The sequence below is a fragment of the Ctenopharyngodon idella genome, chromosome 4, assembly GCF_019924925.1.
Source record: "Ctenopharyngodon idella isolate HZGC_01 chromosome 4, HZGC01, whole genome shotgun sequence".
Taxonomy (NCBI): domain Eukaryota; kingdom Metazoa; phylum Chordata; class Actinopteri; order Cypriniformes; family Xenocyprididae; genus Ctenopharyngodon; species Ctenopharyngodon idella.
In genome coordinates this window covers 3456979-3477810 of record NC_067223.1, presented here as the reverse complement: position 1 = coordinate 3477810, position 20832 = coordinate 3456979, and the positions used below count along the sequence as shown (strand labels likewise).

The 20832-nt window shown below is 37.8% G+C and overlaps 1 protein-coding gene across 1 annotated transcript; it reads right to left on the bottom strand.

Annotated features, from left to right (window-relative positions):
- Positions 1–254: 254 nt before the first annotated feature.
- cd36 (CD36 molecule (thrombospondin receptor)) lies at positions 255–19503 on the bottom strand. The gene is made up of 12 exons (XM_051892309.1): positions 19191–19503; positions 18371–18531; positions 17731–17875; positions 8950–9096; positions 7966–8057; positions 7718–7767; positions 7366–7435; positions 4581–4765; positions 4377–4495; positions 4205–4278; positions 4054–4108; positions 255–771 (listed from the first exon to the last, which is right to left on the bottom strand). Exons 1-12 carry the CDS (start codon positions 19311–19313, stop codon positions 586–588), a joined length of 1407 nt encoding a protein of 468 aa, XP_051748269.1. The 5' UTR covers positions 19314–19503; the 3' UTR covers positions 255–585.
- Between the last annotated feature and the right edge of the window lie 1329 nt (positions 19504–20832).

The window sequence follows — 20832 nt, the reverse complement described above, 5'->3', positions numbered from 1 at the left end:
GGCCTCTTGTTCTGCAAACCCTCCCATTTTGATTTAGCAGCCATTGAAGAGTGGAAAATAAATCGTATGGATTTACAGGGTATAACAGAGAAATCTGTTCCACAATTTTCTCTGTTTTTCTACTCTTCAGCCTGGTGGTTGTTCTTACGCATGAGAAGGCAGAACTTGATTTGTGATTTGAGATGTGTAGAAAGCAACAACTATGCAAGGAGGACAAAAAAAACAAAAATGACAGAAAACAAAAATAACAATGAGGCCAAGTTTTACAGTTCTTTGTTTTACTGAAATTGTGCTGACATACAAAACCATTTCATATTTAAATCAACCACAGTATGACCACATAATGGCAGAATATTTGCCCTGATAACTATCGAAAGTATGACTTGATACAATATCAAGCAAATACAGAAAGAAATCAATAATTTTTGCTCCGCAAAAATGCAGAGTATATAAATTATACAAATAGAATTGCAGTACTCTGAGCTCAAATAACAATTACAATATACAATTCCAATTTTTATGAATACAATTTTTGTAATTCCAATTACAAAAATCAAAGACACAAAGCACCAAGCATCCCTCCCTTTATTTAATGAAAGAATGTTTACTTTTCTCCTGTTTCCTGCACACCAACAACAATCCGATCGTACAGCTGACAAATATGATTAAGCCGACCGTTAAAAGTCCAATCTGAAACCCCTCCAGCAGATCCATTCGAGAAATCAGCTCTTTCTTGAACAAGTCGGCCGTCTCATCGTCCAGGACTGCCGTCTAACACAAATAAGAGACACAAATCCTATAGTCAGCAGCGAGGCGACACCTAATCCTGCTCTGATGAGACAATCAGTGATGGTCCAGGGATCAGACATGTGTGAGATGAGCTGTTTATGGACCACAATAATTCTGCTGATTTATTAAATGTAAGATTTCAGAGATTACTTTGTTGGTCCCAATGGGTCTAAAGTACCTATTGGAAATAATGGATCTAGAGTGGGCTTATTGTATCTAAATGCTATTGTAAGGCTGGTGTTTGGTTGGGCTCTTTGTTGTCATGTCACATTTCCCTTGTGTTCATGCCATGTGCTTTTGTTTTCATTTGTGTTATGTTGTCATTGGTTTATTGTTTAATTGCGTTCATGTGTTGCTCATTTGCTTGTCAGTAATCTGTCTATTTATGGCCCTCATTTTGCCATGTGTCTTGATCTGGCTTTGTTATTTTTAATGCTGTAGTCCACTGCCATGCTTTACCTAAGTTTAAGTTATGTTTATTTTCAAGTTATTGCTATGTTTGTACACTTTTTGAATTCTGAAATAAACTACATTTGGGCTTAGAAAGCTGACTCAACGTCAATGCAGTGGCGCAAAAATGGGGTATGCAGTATATGCAGTGCATAGGGGCGCCGCACGGAGGGGGGGAAGCGTTTCTGGGGCGCAGAACAGAAAACAGAAAACGCAAAAAAGAAAATGAAAATGGAAAACAGTGTCTTAAAATGAGGACATCGATGTCCATGTGGATAACAAGAAATTGGTAAGCGTAACCTATATCACTGTAAGTCTTTGATGTCATACACCGGTCGGTCTGCGTGTAGCGCCGCTTCAAGTCTTCTATGAATGGTCCGCTGAATCACTTTTGTTACATTCAAAACGCAGATTCAGAAATGAAACACTGCTGTGTGTTGCGTGGAGACGAACAGTTCTGCTTTGTCTTTATAGTTTCATTGGCAAAATTGAACAAACCAGACAATATTTTGTCTAAAATAACACAATATAAACTTATTTTAAACTTACGTATAAAATAAGTATTGCATGTTGCATTTTATTTGGGACAAAAACAGCACTCGTGTAATATTGAAATCCGTTACTTTTGTGATACTGCTTAACTCATATGATAAATATGAGACAAAAACTCAATAAGGGGCATTTTCTAACTGCATTCTGTAAGCTCTATCTATCGCATAGTGAGTTGTTGCCCTGCATTATATTCCTTATCAGATGACCTACATAGGTTTGGGGCGGGGCAAGTGCATTAAAAAATGTAAAGTTTTTTTTTTAATCGTAATTAATTAATCTAATCCAACCATGATCTTGCATACCCCTCAGCAAATGTGCAGTTGCGCCCCTGCGTCAATGGAACCGTTATATTATATATTACCGTTATATATTTGGACCAGTCACAACCCACAGCATACAATCACGGTATTTAAATATGATTTTACCGACTTGATGATACTTGACTGGATGGGTCACTGATTGAACCTAAACACTTTAGTTGGACCTGAATACTTTATTTGACCTAAATGCTTTAGTTGGACCTAAATGCTTTAATTCAACCTAGATGTTTTTTTTAATGTTTTTATTAATGCCATATACTAGAATAATACAATGATATATAATCGATTAAAATATATATATATATATATATATATATATATATATATATATATATATATATATATATATATTAAAAAGAATATAAATACAATTATATACATGAGTTAAGGTGCCATGCAACAATATCATATACAATACTTGCTTATTATGTTATAAGCTCTAATCAACTTTACTTTTAAATTGATTTAAAACAACCTTGAAGTCATTTTTAAAGTGAGAATTTTGTTTTGTAATCAGACAATTTCATTTTATGGATGTGACATTTTCCTATAAATATTAACAAGCGTATCAGATATGCTTTATCTTTATCAGTTATAGTTGATAATACATAACATGCTTTACATAACTGAAGCATATCATTGTCAAATTGACTCGGCCATAAATCAAGATTCAATTTCCTCTCAAATTAATGTACATAATAACCTACATCAATACAGAATATTAATGTTTATTAATGCAGTTAACATGTTGATTATTTTGCAGTTAACATGTGTCTTTTCTTCTCCACCTGTTTTTGTCTGACCCTGCTGACCTAATGAGCATTTCACTGTCCATTGGTCAAGTATTAACTTTGCAATTTCTAGTATTGCTTTAGTATTGCATCCTTCTCATGGGCATTCAATAGTTTTTGACTTTCCAGTCTGAATTAAATGTCTTTTTTGGCTCATTTAGCCTTTAAAAGAAAACCTGCCTACTAATTCTGCACAGCTGAATATAAGGTGTTTTTCATTTCCAGCCTTCAAGAACAATTATATATCACTTATAAATGATTAAATACAAAATGAATAGTGGTTATTAAGATTGGTGTGGTTTGGAATTGGTAAAATGTGCTTGGAAAAGAAATATGATCAGAAAATCAACTTGCCTAATAATTCTGCACACAGTGTATGCAATAGAAAAATAAATGAAAAATGTCTTCCTTTTCACTATCACAGAAATCAATATTGAGTTTAAAATGCTCCAGAACATGTTGAACTGTAAATGAAACTTATTTTGCTTTATTATTAATGTAAAATTTATCCACTGTACTCCAAGCTTCAAGTCTCCAAACAAAGAAAACCAGAAAATAGGAGCTGGAGGATAAAAAAAAAAATTGGTCTCAATCACTAAGCAAACATATGCACAAATTTGTGTGTGAAATCTGCGTACAAACTCTTTCACGAACAAATCATGATTCATCAATAACTTTCATTCTAAAATTATTCTAAATTTAAGAAGTAAAAAAAAGCCCTTAAATAGACATGATTAGAATACTCCGAATTCATCAACGAGTTTAAGAACAAATCTGTGTCTGTACGCATGTGTTGTGATTTAGGTGGAAATTTTTGTGAAAAGTTCAAATGTGCGTATAAATACGAATGGTGCACTCAATTATTAGTAAATGAGACCCACTGTTATTAAGAATATTCCTAATTTAGTTGTTTGAGACTCAATTTTGCTAAATTCTTGTATTACCATTAAATATTTTACTCAGTGTCAGCAAATTTGTGTGTGTGTGTGTGTGTGTAATAATATTATATATAATAATTAAGATGTCAAACTGACATATTTACTCTGTAATACATGGGAATGCTAAAATTATTATAGGCCTGGTTGCTTTATTGGACTCTTATGCTTTAGTTGGACTTAACTGCTTTAAATAGATGCTTCATTAGCACTCACCTCATTCACCCACAAAATAGGGAACATTGTGTAGTTCTTGATTTTGTTCAAAAGTCTATGAGAAAAAAGACACAAGACGTCATGTTAGGCCAGGCATGTATGAATTTAGCAATTTGCACATGCATTCTTGACACGATGTCTGTTTACATACACGATATCTGCCGATGGGCCGTACAGCATGTTGAGCTGAAGCCTTTTTGCAAATCTCAGAGTGAAACCTGTAATCTACAAATGACACAAGATGCATAACCATTATATTATCAAATCCTCAAGTTTCCTGCTTTTAAAAAATTGTGAAATGCAAAGTGAAATGGGCTCCTTACCGGTTCCACATCCACAAATATGGAGTGCTCATCAAAGTTCGGATTCAGTCCGGTCATTGCCTGGACGAGATCACTGGTGCCATAGAGGAAGTGGGGAAGAGAGATGAATACTGGGGTTCCTATGGGCAAATTCACAAATTAAATTGTGAAAGACGATATAAACTTTAGTCTCAGCTGACTTTATAAGAGGTTCAAAGCACTGACCTCTACAGGGAGTCATGTCAAGAAGTCCTGCCATAGTGCAGTTTTTGGTGATCACAGTGTTTGTACAGTAGCACTGGTTATCTGGGTTGACCGCTGGAGAGGCCAGAGCCTCAGCAGGCAACATGTACCGATACACATCGATTCCCTTCAGGTTCACAGTTCTCTCATATTTAGCAGATATTGACCTAGAGGACAGGCACAAATGTATGTGTTGCAAATGGGCAAGGTGTGCTTCATTACATTAAAGTGTCCAAATACTTTTTGTCTTCATTTTGAACATTTGAATGTTATCATTTGTTGAGTGATACAATACACTACCGTTCAAAAGCGTCTGTAAGATTTTTTAATATTTCTGAAAAAAGTCTCTTATGCCCACCAAGGCTGCATTTAATTAATCAGAAATACAGTAAAACAGTAATATTGTGAAATATTTGTCCAATTTTAAATGTTCTCTATGTGAATATTAAAGGGTTAGTTCACAAAAAAAATGAAAATTCTGTCATTAATTACTCACCCTCATGTCGTTCCACACCCATAAGACCTTCGTTCATCTTCGAAATTGAGATGTTTTTGATAAAATCCGATGGTTCAGTGAGGCCTGCATTGACAGCAAGATAATTAACACTCTGAAGGCCTCACTAAGCCATCGGATTTTATCAAAAATATCATAATTTGTGTTCCGAAGATGAATGAAGGTCTTACGGGTTTGGAACGACATGAGGGTGAGTAATTAATGACTGATTTTTCATTTTTGGGTGAACTAACCCTTAAAAATTTAATTTATTCCTGTGATCAAAGCTGAATTTTCAGCAGCCATTACTCTAGTCTTCAGTGTCACATGATCCTTCAGAAATCATTCTAATATGCTGATTTGCTGTTCAAGAAACATTTCTTATTATTATCAATTTTGAAAACAGTTGTGCTGAACATTTTTGTGGAAACCGTTTTTTTTTTTTTCAGGATTTTTGATTAATAGAAAGTTCAAAAGAACAGCATTTATTTTTGTAACATTTACTTTCACGTTTGATCAATTTAATGCATCCTTGCTAAATAAAAGTATATATTTTAAAAAAAAATCTTACTTTTGAGCAATAGTGTATATGAATTGTTTTCTATTTTTTTTTAATTATAATCTTTTTTTTTTTTAAATCATTTTCATTTTATCACATTAATATTTTTGTGAAATATTTTGCTTTATTTGAAAAGTGTGCTACATATTTTAAAATAAGTCCCATTCAATTTGATATATTTACTATGTAATACATATATATATACACAGTCAAAACAAAAACTATTCAGACATTTTTGATATTTTTGATATATTTTTACTAGTGGGTGCAGGACACTATAGTTCATTATGTAAGTGAGGATAGCAAAATGAAGTAAACTGTGACAAATTATTCAGACACTTTGACCTGACCATGTTTTGCTTAAGTGAATTCTGACATAATTAAGATTATTTTTTTCTGACAGTTTAACTCTGAGATCTTGTCATATTTTATTACCATTTTTTTTAAACTACAGTGCATATATATATATATATATATATATATATATATATATATATATATATACATACACATATATATGCAATAACATTCATACATTTTTAAGTGTGCTGTACAGTAAGTGTGTTAAGTGTCTAAATTCTTTTTTAGCCACTGTATATGCATGAATGAAACATGAGGAAAAAATAGACATTTCAAAAGTCTTAACATGTGGTCTCTGTAATACATTTTTAACACTTATCATGTGACTAAATTAAAAAAAGACACTGTCTAGCTTTGATCTCCTGCAGTTACGGCTTTCTAGTCACAGATGATGTATTATGATAAAAAAGTGAAGGAATGTTGGCATTGCTAGAATCTTTTTTGACATATTTGACCCTGCAGAAGAAAAGGAGTGGCCTGACCTCTGGTGGTAATGACAAACAAAAGAGTGGACGCATGAAACCTCCACTTGGATTTATTATATCTTATCAGGATTCCAGATCAAATCTAATCAGATGCGAAGAGATGAAAGTCCATTAAGTAATTGGACTTTAATCAACAGATTATGAAAACATTGTTGATGTGTGGCATTTCAAAATATATAGTAACCTCATAAAGTATGTTGACATTAATGTCACACTTAAAATGTATGAATGTCATGCACCATGTCAAACTAAATGGCATTTATTGTAAAGAATGCTAGCATAAGCATAGTTTTCGAGCAAAACATTTCACAAAACAAAGATTGTTAAACGACAAATCAATAGACATACTGTTCAGAAAGACATTTTGTGGTTGACAAACATTAGTGAAACATGTCTATAGTTAGTGTGATGAACAACACATGAGGCTACTCTGCTAAGACATCAGTGTATACTTAGTTTGAACTTTAAGCCAACTAAAAATTATCTTAAGACCAGCTGCACTGCAAAAAAATATTTTCATGATTTGTTATAACTTTTTTTCTTTTGTCAAATCAACTTGGATGTGATAAAACAATATTTTGAGTTTCTGTTCATTAAACCAATCTCAAATTTTTTTTATTTCAATGAACTCAATTTTAAAGCAACCAGGTAACTTAATTTTTTTTTAAGTTAAACTAACAATATTTTTTTACAGTGTGGTTAAAGTTAGTTCTGAGAGAGATGTTAAGTTAGTTTAAACAAAGGTCTAGAATCAGCTAATTGCAGACACTTTGGTTTCATATCTTGTTCTATAAGGCAATGACATTTATAATTTATAAGTGTGGTTCAGGTACTTTTTCTACTGATTAACAGGGAACAAACTGAAAATACCTGCAGATATCAGAAGAAAAGAAGTATAGAGGTTTTTTCTTGTCCAGGAACGGGTGAAAGGAGGAACCATCTGTTGACATATGAATACAAAAGTGAATAACAATTGAATAATTTGTGAAATATTACATTTGTAAAATAAATCTTAGAACAAATGGTGACCTAGAAGTGCTGAAGGCCCTATAATTAGATTAAAAACTATGAGCTCTGCTCACTATTTCATTAGTGGACACATCTACCACAGTTTTAGGCCAACAGCTTTGGGTCAGAGGTCATACCACATATTTGCATACGTCAATAGTAACATAATTACAACTATTTCAATATCAATGTAATATATTAGAGGTAAACTTGCCTGTTCCGTTTATCTTGTTGCAATAAGTGTCATTCCAGTAACTCAGTGATCTGTACAACAGTTGGGTAATGTTGGGTTAAAGATATTAATGTGATTGATTAATTGATCAATTAAATCAGAAACACATTTATTGACAGCTGGTGAACCACATCTACATTTATGGTCTGGGTAATTATTTTTCTAGAGAATAACAAACAGCTACAACTCAAAGAATCATGTAAATGTACATGCTAATGTAACACACTTACGTTTCACCCTGCCAGCGTTCAATCGTGGCTACCTTTTTGATGTCATCTTTGCCTGTGAACACAGTGTATGGTCCATCGATGGTGTTATTGTACTAAAAGAAAAAACAGAAGATAGTATTTTCTCTTGAATATTAAAGCATAAATAATAGGGCTGGGAGAATAAATCGATTCATCTCGATTCGTGGATCGATTCTGAGATTTTCCGAATGCATCGCGATTCTCTCTTGAATCGATTCTGAGGTTAGTTTTTAACAGCAGATGGCGCTCTAGGCTAGTTTTTAAACACGCTCAAATGTTGACGAAGATGAGCGCTCGTGCGCTCGGCTGAGTCTGAGAATGTACTTCAGCTCAGAATGCTTTTATGACACGAGATTAATGTAAACAGCCTGCAAACACCCTTGTAATTCGCTTCAAACTTTTCGAACTTTATGAATGATTATTTTATAGAAGGTTCAAGTCGTGTGTGTAATGAATGGAAGGCTATTTCATAAAGCGCATCGATTTGAGAGAGAATCGCGATGGATTCGGAAAATCTCAGAATCGATCAAGAACCGTTTCTCGATTTGTGATTCAACAATTTATTGTCCGAGGGGCAGTACAAACTGGGAATTTATGCATTTTTAAACTCTGATTTAAAAACCTTCAGAATTAAAAGAAATTAAAATTTGAGTTTTCTGAGTTTTTCATGTATCTTCGAGGTTAATCTATAATGTATCTTTTGTCAAACCATTTCATGGGGTCTTTAAGTATTCTTACATCAGACATTCTTAGTCTTTGTATTCTTACATACATATTTAATTATATAATTTGCTTATATATTTGCATGTGTTTCATTTTGGGTCTAATCCAAATTTTAAAATGATTTTGCACACTCATAATAAAACTTGTGTAAATGCAGTTGTTCTGTATATACTTATGTGTACTTTATCAATCATTGGGGCTATAAAGGTGCTTTGTTAGCAAGTAAAATGTTGTCATCCTTACTGGATAGAAAACTCCAACCATGCTGTTCAGCATTGGGTCTCTGTAGCCCCACAACAACTCCTTAACAGTCCTGTTCTGGAAGAGTGTGGCATCATAGCGTTGGAATATCAGATTTGCCAATTTATGATCAAGTAAACCGTAGATACCCTGGAAGAGAAGAAAGTAAAATTGATCACAGCACAAGTATGGAACCATAAATTCACCTGCCTAATAAAACCCACAAGCAAAGTTTATTTGCATTTTTTTTTTACCTCTAAAACCTTTTATCTGAATGAACATCACCTTTAATTATCAATATAAGCTATAACAATGAATATGAGATGATGATTTTACAACTTTGTTGGTTTGGTTATGCATTAACATACAGAGTCAAGTGCTATGCTGCCTTTGGACAGATAATCGCAGATATCAACATTTTATCTTTTGATTTGACAAACTTTGACTGTGTTGCTTTAAAACTGACAAACAATTTTGAAACAATCTAATCTCTATGAGGGGTCAGCGTGTGAGTGAAAAGAGTTAAGAAAGATTAATATTACATATATTATACATACACACACACACACACACGCACACATTATATATATATATATATATATATATATATCAAGCACTTTGACCTGACCATGTTTTGCTTAAGTGTTATCTGACATAATTAAGATTTTTTTTTTTTTTTACACAGTGTAACTCTGAGATCTTGTCTAAACTATACTGAATAAACTGTATTAATGAATGAAATGTTCAAGGTATCTGAATAAATTTTGGTTTGATTGCATATACTATAAGAAACTGACTGTGAAATTCACAGTAATTAACTGGCAGCAATTGTCAAGTAACTTATTTTCACTGTTTTCATTTACAGTAGCACCATTTAACTGTAAATGTTAATTTTTTTTTTTTTTTTTTTTTTTTTTTGCTGATTAGACAGGACTGTGTAGCAATTGACAGGAAAGCGTGGGGTGGCGAGAGAGGAATGGGATCAGCAAAAGACCCGGAAGCACAATTGCACTATATGTCAGCGTGCTAACCACTAGTCATCGGCATCAACTGGTTCTTAACACTCTGGTCCTCTTTGGTCAAAAATGACCGGAAACTTTTACGCTTTAAAAATTTTTAAATAAAATTATTTAAATATATATATGAACTAGTGCGACTATAACTCAGAGTTTTTGCAATGTGTGAAATAAAATCAATAATTCAGCCACAAAGCAGTAAAAACAAATAGCAAGGAAGAGGTTACACTCTAAAACATCAAGAATACAAAACAGACACACACTTGCTTACACACATTCACCACACCATTATACACATACAAATGAACTGGTATGGCTGTAACAATATGGTAAAATTGAGCCAAAAGACTTAAGTAAAAGGTTGAAATCAGACCAGACCTAGATTTATTAAGCTGTGATAAAACATACCTGTTCATTTTTGTTATATTTTTATTGAATTTTGATGTTATGTGTAACAAAATGTCCCCCTCTGTGTTCAGTTCCCTTTCGAGGGAACTCGCGCTGCGTCCGATAGGATCGCTTTGGGAACGCCCTCAGCGTGATAGCGTCTGATGCACGTCTGTCAACTAGTCCAATGGCGAGAGTGAACGTCACGGGCGGATGACGTCACGACCAGGAATGGATAAATACACATCCGGCGAGACCGGCTTCAGCTTTTTTGCCTCAGCTAAGCGCTCTATGTGAAACTGTCTTTGTCTATTTATTGTTGTCTGTCCCGATATAGTGCAGCCCAATATATACAGTTATGGCGAACACACAGGCATTTAAACCGTGTACTCCTCCCTGCCCTCGTTTCCTGACGGGTGGGGATACACACGATTTGTGCGTGATGTGTTTGGGAGCGGAGCATGCTCTTTCAGCCTTCGAGGGGGCTGAATGCGAGCATTGTGAAAAGCTTCCTTTAAGGACGCTCCGCTCCCGCCTCGCACTTTTCGAGGAAAGTGCGCAGGCAAGCGTTCCCCACGGCTCTGGGCCCGCGTCTGCCGAGGCGGCGCGGAGAAAGATGTCGTGGGGTTCGCAGATGGATCTGTCAGCGGGGCTTGAGACGGGCATGAGTGCTCTTTCTCAGCCTTCACCTGGCAGATCCCTCGCCCCCTCGCTGGTGTCGGAAGCCCGCCCCGCGGCTTCTTCCGCCCAGGGAGAGGGCTCGTCGCGTCAGCACTCTAGTTCTGAGGAATTGGATGTGCTGAGCGTCGATATGGGGGAAGATGACTCGCCATCACTTTCCCCTGAGTATGAGGAGCTGGTGGATGTGCTTTCTCGCGCTGTGTCTAAGCTAAGCATTGATTGGCCAGCCGAGAATCAGGGCGCTCGTCCGAAAAGCAAACTGGACGAGCGCTTTTTGTCATCAAATAAAGCACTTCCACCACGGGGTCTGCCATTCTTCCATGATCTGCATGATGAGCTAACGAGATCATGGAAGAAACCATATTCATCACGCTTGTTCAGCCCTCATGTCAAGCACTATTCTAACATAAGGGGGCTGAAAGAATATGGTTATGGGACGATGCCCCGGGTTGAACAGACGCTTGCGAGCTATCTGTCCCCGGGTTCAGCGTTGTCCCTGAAGGCCCCCACGCTTCCCACAAAACCACTTAAAGCTGCTGAAGGATCTGGATGGCGGGGAGGGGATTGGCCCAGACGCAGTTCGAGAACTGCGTCGAGCCACAGATCTGTCTCTTAGGGCCACCAAGGAGACCGCCAGAGCTGTTGGGCGGTCTATGGCAGCCTTGGTGGCGACAGAGAGGCACCTGTGGCTCAATCTGTCTGAATTAAAAGATAAAGACAGGGCCTTTCTCCTCGACGCCCCGCTTGTGCCTTCTGGCCTGTTCGGCGACGCGGTTACATTAGTCGTCGACAGGTTCCAGGAAGCTAAAAAGCAAGCGGAGGCGTTCAAGAAATATTTACCACGCCGCCATCCATCCTCTGGGGCTGCTGGGCGTGAGCAGCCCCAGCCGTATAGCTCCTCATACCGAGCGCAGCAGAAAGAGAGTGTCGCTTCTCGTGCTCCACCTCAAAGACACGGTGGGCCGGGACGGCACTCTCAGCCCAAGCCTTCTAAGCCGAAGACAGACCTGAGGGTTTTGCTTCAGGCGAAGAAGGCTGGGCAGAAGAAGTCCTGACGCCAGGGGTGTCAGGCTTCTGAGGGCAGCCCCGCACGGGGTGGTGCGGTACACACCTCAGTATACGGTGCCCGTTCCACCTCGTGGCCCTCAGGAGGCCGTTCTGCCAACCCCGCCACCTTTGGTGATTCGGGGCGCAGCGGTTCCCACCGAATTAGTGACGCAGTGTTCACAACAACACAACGCTGCGTCACATCCTCTGAGGAGGATAAATTTACATCAAAAATGTGCTGTGAACAAAACACCAGAGGCCAGCCTCGAGAGGCTGGTTCCCTTAGTAGATTTTCTGGTAGAGTGGAAATCTCTTCAAAATATCTCACGTTGGGTCCTGCAGATTGTAGACAAAGGTTACAAAATCCAGTTTTGGTGCCATCCACCTCTGTTCAAAGGAGTGCTGCATACGTCAGTGCTTCCTCAGCAGGCTCTGGTGTTGGAGCAAGAAATAAGAACCCTATTAGCAAAGGAGGCTATAGAGAGGGTTCCGGTTGCCGACAGGGAGTCGGGATTTTACAGCCGGTATTTCCTGGTTCCAAAAAAGGATGGGGGGTTGCGCCCTATTTTAGATCTAAGACATCTGAATCGAGCAGTACGAAAGCTAAAATTCAAGATGCTGACGATAAGTCAAATCGTGACTCAAATCAAATCCGAGGATTGGTTTGTCACAATAGATCTCAAGGACGCATACTTCCATATCTCCATCCTTCCACAGCACAGGAAGTTCCTGAGGTTCGCTTTCGGGGGCGAGGCGTACCAATTTCGGGTTCTTCCGTTCGGCCTAGCTCTCTCACCCCGCACATTCACGAAATGCGTAGATGCAGCACTGGCCTCGCTCAGGCTGCAGGGCATACGCATCCTGAATTATATCGACGACTGGTTGATTTTAGCACAGTCAGAGGAGATGGCGGTTCGGCATCGAGATGTCGTTCTCGCGCATATTCAGAAATTGGGGTTGAGACTGAATGCAAAGAAAAGCGTGCTTACTCCACGACAGAGGACCACTTTTCTTGGTGTGGTGTGGGATTCAGTGATAATGCGAGCATGTCTCTCTCCAGTTCGCATCACTGCCATTCTATCAGCCATGAAAGAATTGAAGCTAGGCCAGTCACGCACTGTAAAACAGTTTCAGAGACTGCTGGGTCTGATGGCAGCAGCGTCCAACGTGATACCTTTTGGCCTGCTGTACATGAGACCCTTACAGTGGTGGCTCAGGACCAAAGGGTTCTCCCCGAGGGGCAACCCACTTTGTATGATCAAGATTACGCGGCGCTGTCTCCACGCCTTGATCATATGGAAGAAAAATTGGTTCCTGTCCCAGGGCCCTATGTTAGGAGCTCGATGTCGCCGTGTCACTCTGACGACGGACGCTTCTCTCACAGGCTGGGGAGCGGTAATGGAAGGCCGCTCAGCTCAGGGTCTGTGGAAGACTCATCAGCTCTCATGGCACATAAATTGCCTGGAGATGATGGCGGTCTTCAATGCGTTGAAGTTCTTCCTTCCAGACCTGAGGGGCCATCATGTGCTGGTCAAGACGGACAACACATCGGTGGTCTCGTATATAAATCGACAGGGGGGTCTGCGGTCGCGCCCATTATACAAACTGGCGCAACAGATCCTCCTGTGGTCTCTGGGGAAGATGCTCTCCTTGAGAGCTATCTACATTCCAGGGACTCAGAATATTGGAGCAGACATCCTGTCGAGGCAGGGGCTGAGGTCAGGGGAATGGAGACTTCACCCGGAGGTGGTGAAGCTCATATGGGAGATTTATGGCCAAGCGGAAGTGGATCTGTTTGCGTCTCAGGATACGACGCACTGTCCACTTTGGTTCTCCCGCACACATCCAGCTCCTCTGGGACTGGATGCTATGGTACAGGCGTGGCCGAGGCTGCGTCTGTATGCATTTCCCCCAGTTGTTCTGCTCCCAGAAGTTCTGGAGAAGATTCGCCGGGAAGGGATAAGTCTACTGTTAGTAGCACCTCACTGGCCGAGCCGCATATGGTTTTCGGACCTGATAGCTCTTCTCGATGGCTCACCTTGGAAGATTCCGATCAGGAGGGATCTCCTGTCTCAGGCGGGGGGCACAATTCTCCATCCCCGTCCAGAAATGTGGAATCTGTGGGTTTGGCCTCTGAGGGGGCCAAACTCATAGAGGCTGGTCTCTCAACTGAGGTTGTAGAGACCATTCTTCAATCCAGAGCTCCTTCCACGAGGAAACTATACGCTTTGAAGTGGAAACTTTTCACTTCCTGGTGCCAAGAACGGCAGTTGGATCCAGTCTACTGCCCGATAGGTTCAGTACTTGAGTTCCTACAGTGCCGCTTCTCATCTGGGTTAACCCCATCTACACTTAAAGTATATGTTTCAACTATATCTGCTTACCATGCCCATGTGGATGGTACTACTGTCGGGAAGAACCCGTTGGTTATTCGTTTCCTCCGTGGCACCCAGAGGCTGAGGCCTGCGATGCGCACGAGGGTCCCTGCTTGGGATTTGGCCATTGTGTTGGAAGGCCTATCTACAGCTCCATTTGAGCCACTTGAGTCAGTCTCAGATAAGTTCCTGACACTTAAGACTGTCTTCCTTCTTGCTATATCGTCCCTTAAGAGAGTAGGAGACCTTCAGGCCCTTTCAGTGTCCCCAACCTGTCTTGAGTTTGCGCCGGGGATGGTCAAAGCCTTCCTCTACCCCAAACCTGGGTATATCCCTAAGGTTTTGACTAATGTTCCAAGGCCTATTGTGCTGCAAGCTTTTTGTCCTCCTCCGTTTGTTACCCCAGACCAGGAGAAACTGAATCTGCTGTGTCCAGTGCGAGCACTGGACACATATGTCCACAGAGCTGCCCTGTGGAGGAAAGCAGACCAGTTATTTGTGTGCTTTGGACCACATAACAGGGGTCGTCCTGCCTCTAAACACACTGTAAGCAAGTGGATAGTTGAGGCTATTTCGCTCGCTTATGAAGTCTCTGGCCAGCAGTGTCCTTTAGCTGTCAGAGCGCATTCAACTAGGAGTATGGCGGCCTCCAAGGCCTTAATTTCGGGGGTTTCCCTCAAAGAAATTTGCGATGCGGCCGGTTGGTCCTCGCCTCTCACTTTTGTGAGGTACTATGACCTTGACCTGGACGCAGCTCCAGGATCATCTGTGTTACTGTCCTAAGTGTGCCACAGTTTCACACAGACAGGTATTTGTGATTATGGCGTTTTGGTATATCGTTCCCAAAGCGATCCTATCGGACGCAGCGCGAGTTCCCTCGAAAGGGAACGTCTCAGGTTACGTATGTAACCATAGTTCCCTGAGAAAGGGAACGAGACGCTGCGTCGCGTTGCCATACTCCCTGCATCCCTGTGATCGATTTGCTTCGGCAGTTTGAGCTGAAGCCGGTCTCGCCGGATGTGTATTTATCCATTCCTGGTCGTGACGTCATCCGCCCGTGACGTTCACTCTCGCCATTGGACTAGTTGACAGACGTGCATCAGACGCTATCACGCTGAGGGCGTTCCCAAAGCGATCCTATCGGACGCAGCGTCTCGTTCCCTTTCTCAGGGAACTATGGTTACATACGTAACCTGAGACGGTTTGACTGTAGTAAAATTAACACTTCAAATATATATTTCAAAAAAAAAAAAAAAAAAAAAAAAAAAGTAGTCTTTGAGAATGTCAAAGTATAAATCCAAATCCACAACTAAATAAAAATAAGTATTTATGTCTAAAGCCACTAGAGAATTTATAAGCCACTTTATATAGAACTATATAGGAATCTAGTGGTTATGGCATTACAAAAGTTTTTCTTTTTTTAGTCCCACCAGATGGCACTAAACTACCTTCAAAAAATTTGATTTTAAATGCCTTGTCTCTATTTTAACATGAAATACTGCTTTAATTGAAAAATAGTCAAAAAATAAAATATTAGAAAAAAATGTGTATTATTTTCAATGGAGAAAAATAGCTAATAAAAATTATATAATTATTGCATAGTATCATAAAATACCCTCAAAATTCTAAATAATAATCAAAAAAATATTATTGAACAAAAATATATTTCATTGGTTCTCCTGGGGGGTTCTCCCGTGAAGAAGCCAAGTGTGACTTCTAAACGAAGAGGACCAGAGGGTTAATGTTTAAGTGCTGTTCAGTTATATTGTTAAATAAGTAATGCATATTGCATGATTTGAATATAAATATCCATTTATGGACAGTCACAGTTAAACAGCTCATCATTATAACAAGCTTCATTTTTCAATTATTGCTAGATGTGTTGAAAAAAATAAAATCTCTGTGACCTTCTGGTGATTTTTGACATTTTTTGAAGTTTTATTAAAGAATACATTTGCTTCCTGTATTCTCTATTCAGAGTGAAAATGTAATTGAATTACAGTCAGGTCAATTTAAATGCAGTAATTGGCTGGCAGCCCAGCTGCCAGTGTACTGTGTCCTTCTCTTTATACATAATAGGTTACTGTGATTTTCTACAGTACATAATTGGTTAGTGTGCTTTCTACAGTGCATTGGAAGTTACTGTGATTTTCTACAGGACATTGCTGGTTACCGTGATTCTAACAGTACTTCTTTTATTACTGCAATTTTTGACTGAATCTACAGTATTCTACTTGTATACAGTAATTTCCTGCACACAAATACAGTAAATTACTGCATATATACAATTTTTAAATTTTAATATTTGAAAATATTATTGTTTATATATTTTATATAATATTAATATTACTAATAGAATAATAATAATAATAATAATAATAATATGAAATATTACTAAAATTTTAAAATAACTGTTTTCTATTTTAATATATTTAAAAATGTAATTTATTCCTGTGATGGCAAAGCTGAATTTTCAGCATAATTACTCGTCTTCAGTGTCACATGATCTTTCAGAAACCATTCTAATATGCTGATTTGATGCTTAATATATTTTGTGTTTTTTAGGATTCTTTGATGAATAGAAACTTCAAAAAAAAAAAAAACAGAAATGAAAAGAAAAGTAAACGGAAAACCTACTGTTCAAAAGTTTGTGGTCGTTAAGGTTTTTGGTCCCACTTTATTTTAGGTGTATTTAAGACTTTTCCATTAAATTAATCATACAATGCACTTATTACGTACATAAATGTTTTTACATTGTACTTATATTATTATAATTACCTGCATGTGATTACATCTGTAATTAATTTCTGTAATTACATCTATAAGTACCCTTCCCTTACCCCTTAAACCCATTCCACCAAACCTGTCCCTAACCTTACCCACATCCCTCAACAGCAGCAAAAATGTTTTGCCATACATCAACACAATAAGTGCATTGTACTTATTTTCTGATGTATGTATAAGACACCTAATATAAACCGTGACCAGATTTTTTATGTCTCTTAACACTCACTAAGACTGCATTTATTTGATAAAAAAAAAATACAATAAAACTGTAATATTTTGAAATATTATTCAAATATAAATAACTGTTAATATACTTTTGAAATATAATTTATTCCTGTGACAGCAAAGCTGAATTTTTTAACAGCCATTAATCCAGTCTTGAAGATTACTCATCACATTAACTCGGCATGGAGAATGAGGGAGGAAAAGAGACAAGGAGGAAGACAGAAGGGTAGAGAGGGATGGCAAGAGATGGTTGTTGAAATACATACTGCTACAGCCAAGTTGAGTGATGTGAATATGTCCTCCTCTGTTCCTACTGACATGCCAGGCTCAAAGATGGCTCCCGCCGGAAGCACAAAGGACACAGTGAAGTTATCATTGAAGGTGATATTTGTTTTGGGGATAAAACGTGTCCTGGAAGACAACAGAGAGGACGAGAGCATGCATATCAGACCATTAGGAAATACATTATGACCATTTAGTGGCTTAAAATGGCAGGTTATGTGGTGTTTTACTGGTCATATTTCTATGAAGCAGCGTAATGCTATATTTTAAGAATATATAACATCAGATAACATTTTTGATTTGTATCCTTGGTAATTAAGCCAATTGATGCCCCTAAAATGTGTATGTAAAGGTATATTAATCTTACTTATAAATATATAACGATTAAATGCCAACAGCATGACGAAATCTTAAAATGCATTATGTTGATATTAGAAGTAGGCAAAAATAGTCTATACTATAGGCAAAATACTGATGCATTGAGATGCTTTCTTACTTTTTTCAGGTAGTTCAAGAGATAGAGATCTAGTCAATTGAATTTTAAAGATCAAGAGGTGAATTTGCTGGAAAAAGAAGAATGGTTTTTTATTGATTGATATCTATCTATAAGGCCATAGATCTTACCTGTACGTGTACGGTCCTTTCTGCACCAGCACAGGTTTGGCCCCTTGACTTACAATCTCGTCAGGGTTCTGAACATCAAACAGCCAGAACTGCCTGTATATTGCTATGTCAACAGACGTCCAGGTGTCAAATGCTAAAGTTCCGCTTTCCAACACTGTTTCCTTTAGAGACACAAAACATACTTGGTATTAGATACTCTATACATATTTTATACCTTTTTATTTTTGTGTACATGGGAGACTGGGGCAAGTTGTCACAATCCAATGAATATTTCTCAACATGGGGTTATTTTCAGTCAATTTCTGTATAGGCACACAACTTAAAAACTTGGCTATAATAATGCTATTGAACATTTCCAATGTTTTTGCCTCAGAAGAAAAATACAGCTCATTTAACACACACAGTCACTGACCTTGACACCATGAGGCAAGACAAGAACCTGCCGTTTAAATACCTTTAATATGAAATGCCAACATACACGACATATATTTATTTAAAATGTATTAGACATCATTTTAATGGCTTTTTCAGCTAAATTTAAACATTAAGACAGTTCATAAAAGAGCAGAAAAAAATGTGAAATGTTAACTTAAATTTTAATCAATAAATTGCACAAGCCCCAACATAATGCCCTTGACCCATAAACCCCATTTTATTTAATCTCATACATCATTAATAGTACGTTGCACCCTACATTGGCGATACCTAAATTATTCAGAATATTTCTCCACAGCAACTTCATCATGTACCCTATCTGTCTGTCTGGAGTACCTGCAAACGCATGTGCGCCGAATATTGATATGAAAAGACGACGGCTTACCTTGTGCACGGTGTTTTCAATGAACATGTTGCCCACAGGGATGAGAATCCCGCCCAGCACGGCTATCAGGGCGCCCAGCACGGCCCCTGTGATGAGCGCGCATTTCTGATCACAGCAGGTCATGATGGCGAGCAGCAGCCTGGACCAACACTGACCGGCGGCGCGTCAGGTGCGAGCATTAGGTCTTCCTGGGAATTATGTAAGTTCCTAAGTTCCAGGGATCGAAGGTTGTAGAGGAGGAGATTGAGGACTGGATTGCCGTTTATCACACCCGGAGACCCGAAAGACGGAGTTATCTCAGCGCGATAACGCACTGCTGGGCGGGGAGCGGGCGCGTAACACACGGCATTCAGAGGCCAATGTCACTATCAGACGAGAGCTGAGACCCAAAAGTGAAATATCTACTTCAAAAAGATTTAGATGACTTGGAAAATTCAGAATCAGATTCAGAAAAGAAAAAAAGTAAAAGAAGAGAAAAGAAAAGATTATGTTATAGAATATAAGAAATGTAACAGAACAACATGTAGGCTATCATTAATAGCTTTTAACTTTAATTTTATTTTATTTTTTATTAAATGTAGATTTTAATTCACTTTTGAACATAATACACAACACAAACAGAATTTACTTGTAATTGAAAGGAACAGAATATAACAGATGTTAACGGAACATTTTTTTTTATTCCGTTATTGCATTTCAGACAGCCATGTGTAAAAAAAAAAAAAAAATTGTATATTTGAAATACAATTTTTAAAATTAAACAGACGAATAAGAATTTCAGATGAATGCTTGATTCTGATTGGTCAGTTGGGCCATTTAGAAAATATCATTTTAAAAATATCATTTAGAATAGAATAGATTAGAATAGAATGCATTTCAAACAGCCATGTATAAAAAAAAATTATTTAGAATTTAATAGAAGAATAGAATAGAATAGAATAGAATAGAACAATAACCCCATGTTGAGAAATATTCATCGGATTGTGACAACTTGCCCCAGTCTCCCCTGTACACAAAAATAAAAAGGTATAAAATATGTATAGAGTATCTAATACCAATAATAGAAGAGTAGAATAAAATTTCAGTTCTGAATTCTTGATTCTGATTGGTCAATCAGGACATATATAAAAAATATATAATAGAATTTAATAGGATATCAGACCAATCAGAATCAAGCATTCCAGACAGCAAAAAAACAAAAAAACAAAACAACAACAACAACAACAACAACAACAAAAGCCAGAACATATTTAAATTATAATAGAATATGATTGGTAAAGGAAACAAGAAAAAAGTCATTGTGCAATCTGATAAACATGTTGTCAGATGAATATAATTTCCTTACATTTAAAAATGACAGCATATATTTTCCCAAGCAGCTGCGGAAGTATAAAAACATATAGCTGACATATCAAATAGTATAGACCAATAAAAAGTTCAAGGATTCTTTTTATTAGTTATTGCTGCTGTGCATTATCTTTACATAATTCCCCTCTCACATGTGTGCTGTGTGTGTTATAGGCTTCTTTTTTTTTTTTACAAGACATATATGACATTGTAATACATGTTATAGGCTATTGCAGCGTTATCTCTGAGTTTAAGTAATGTTACCATACTGTCCTCTAGTGTTCGTTGCTCTCAA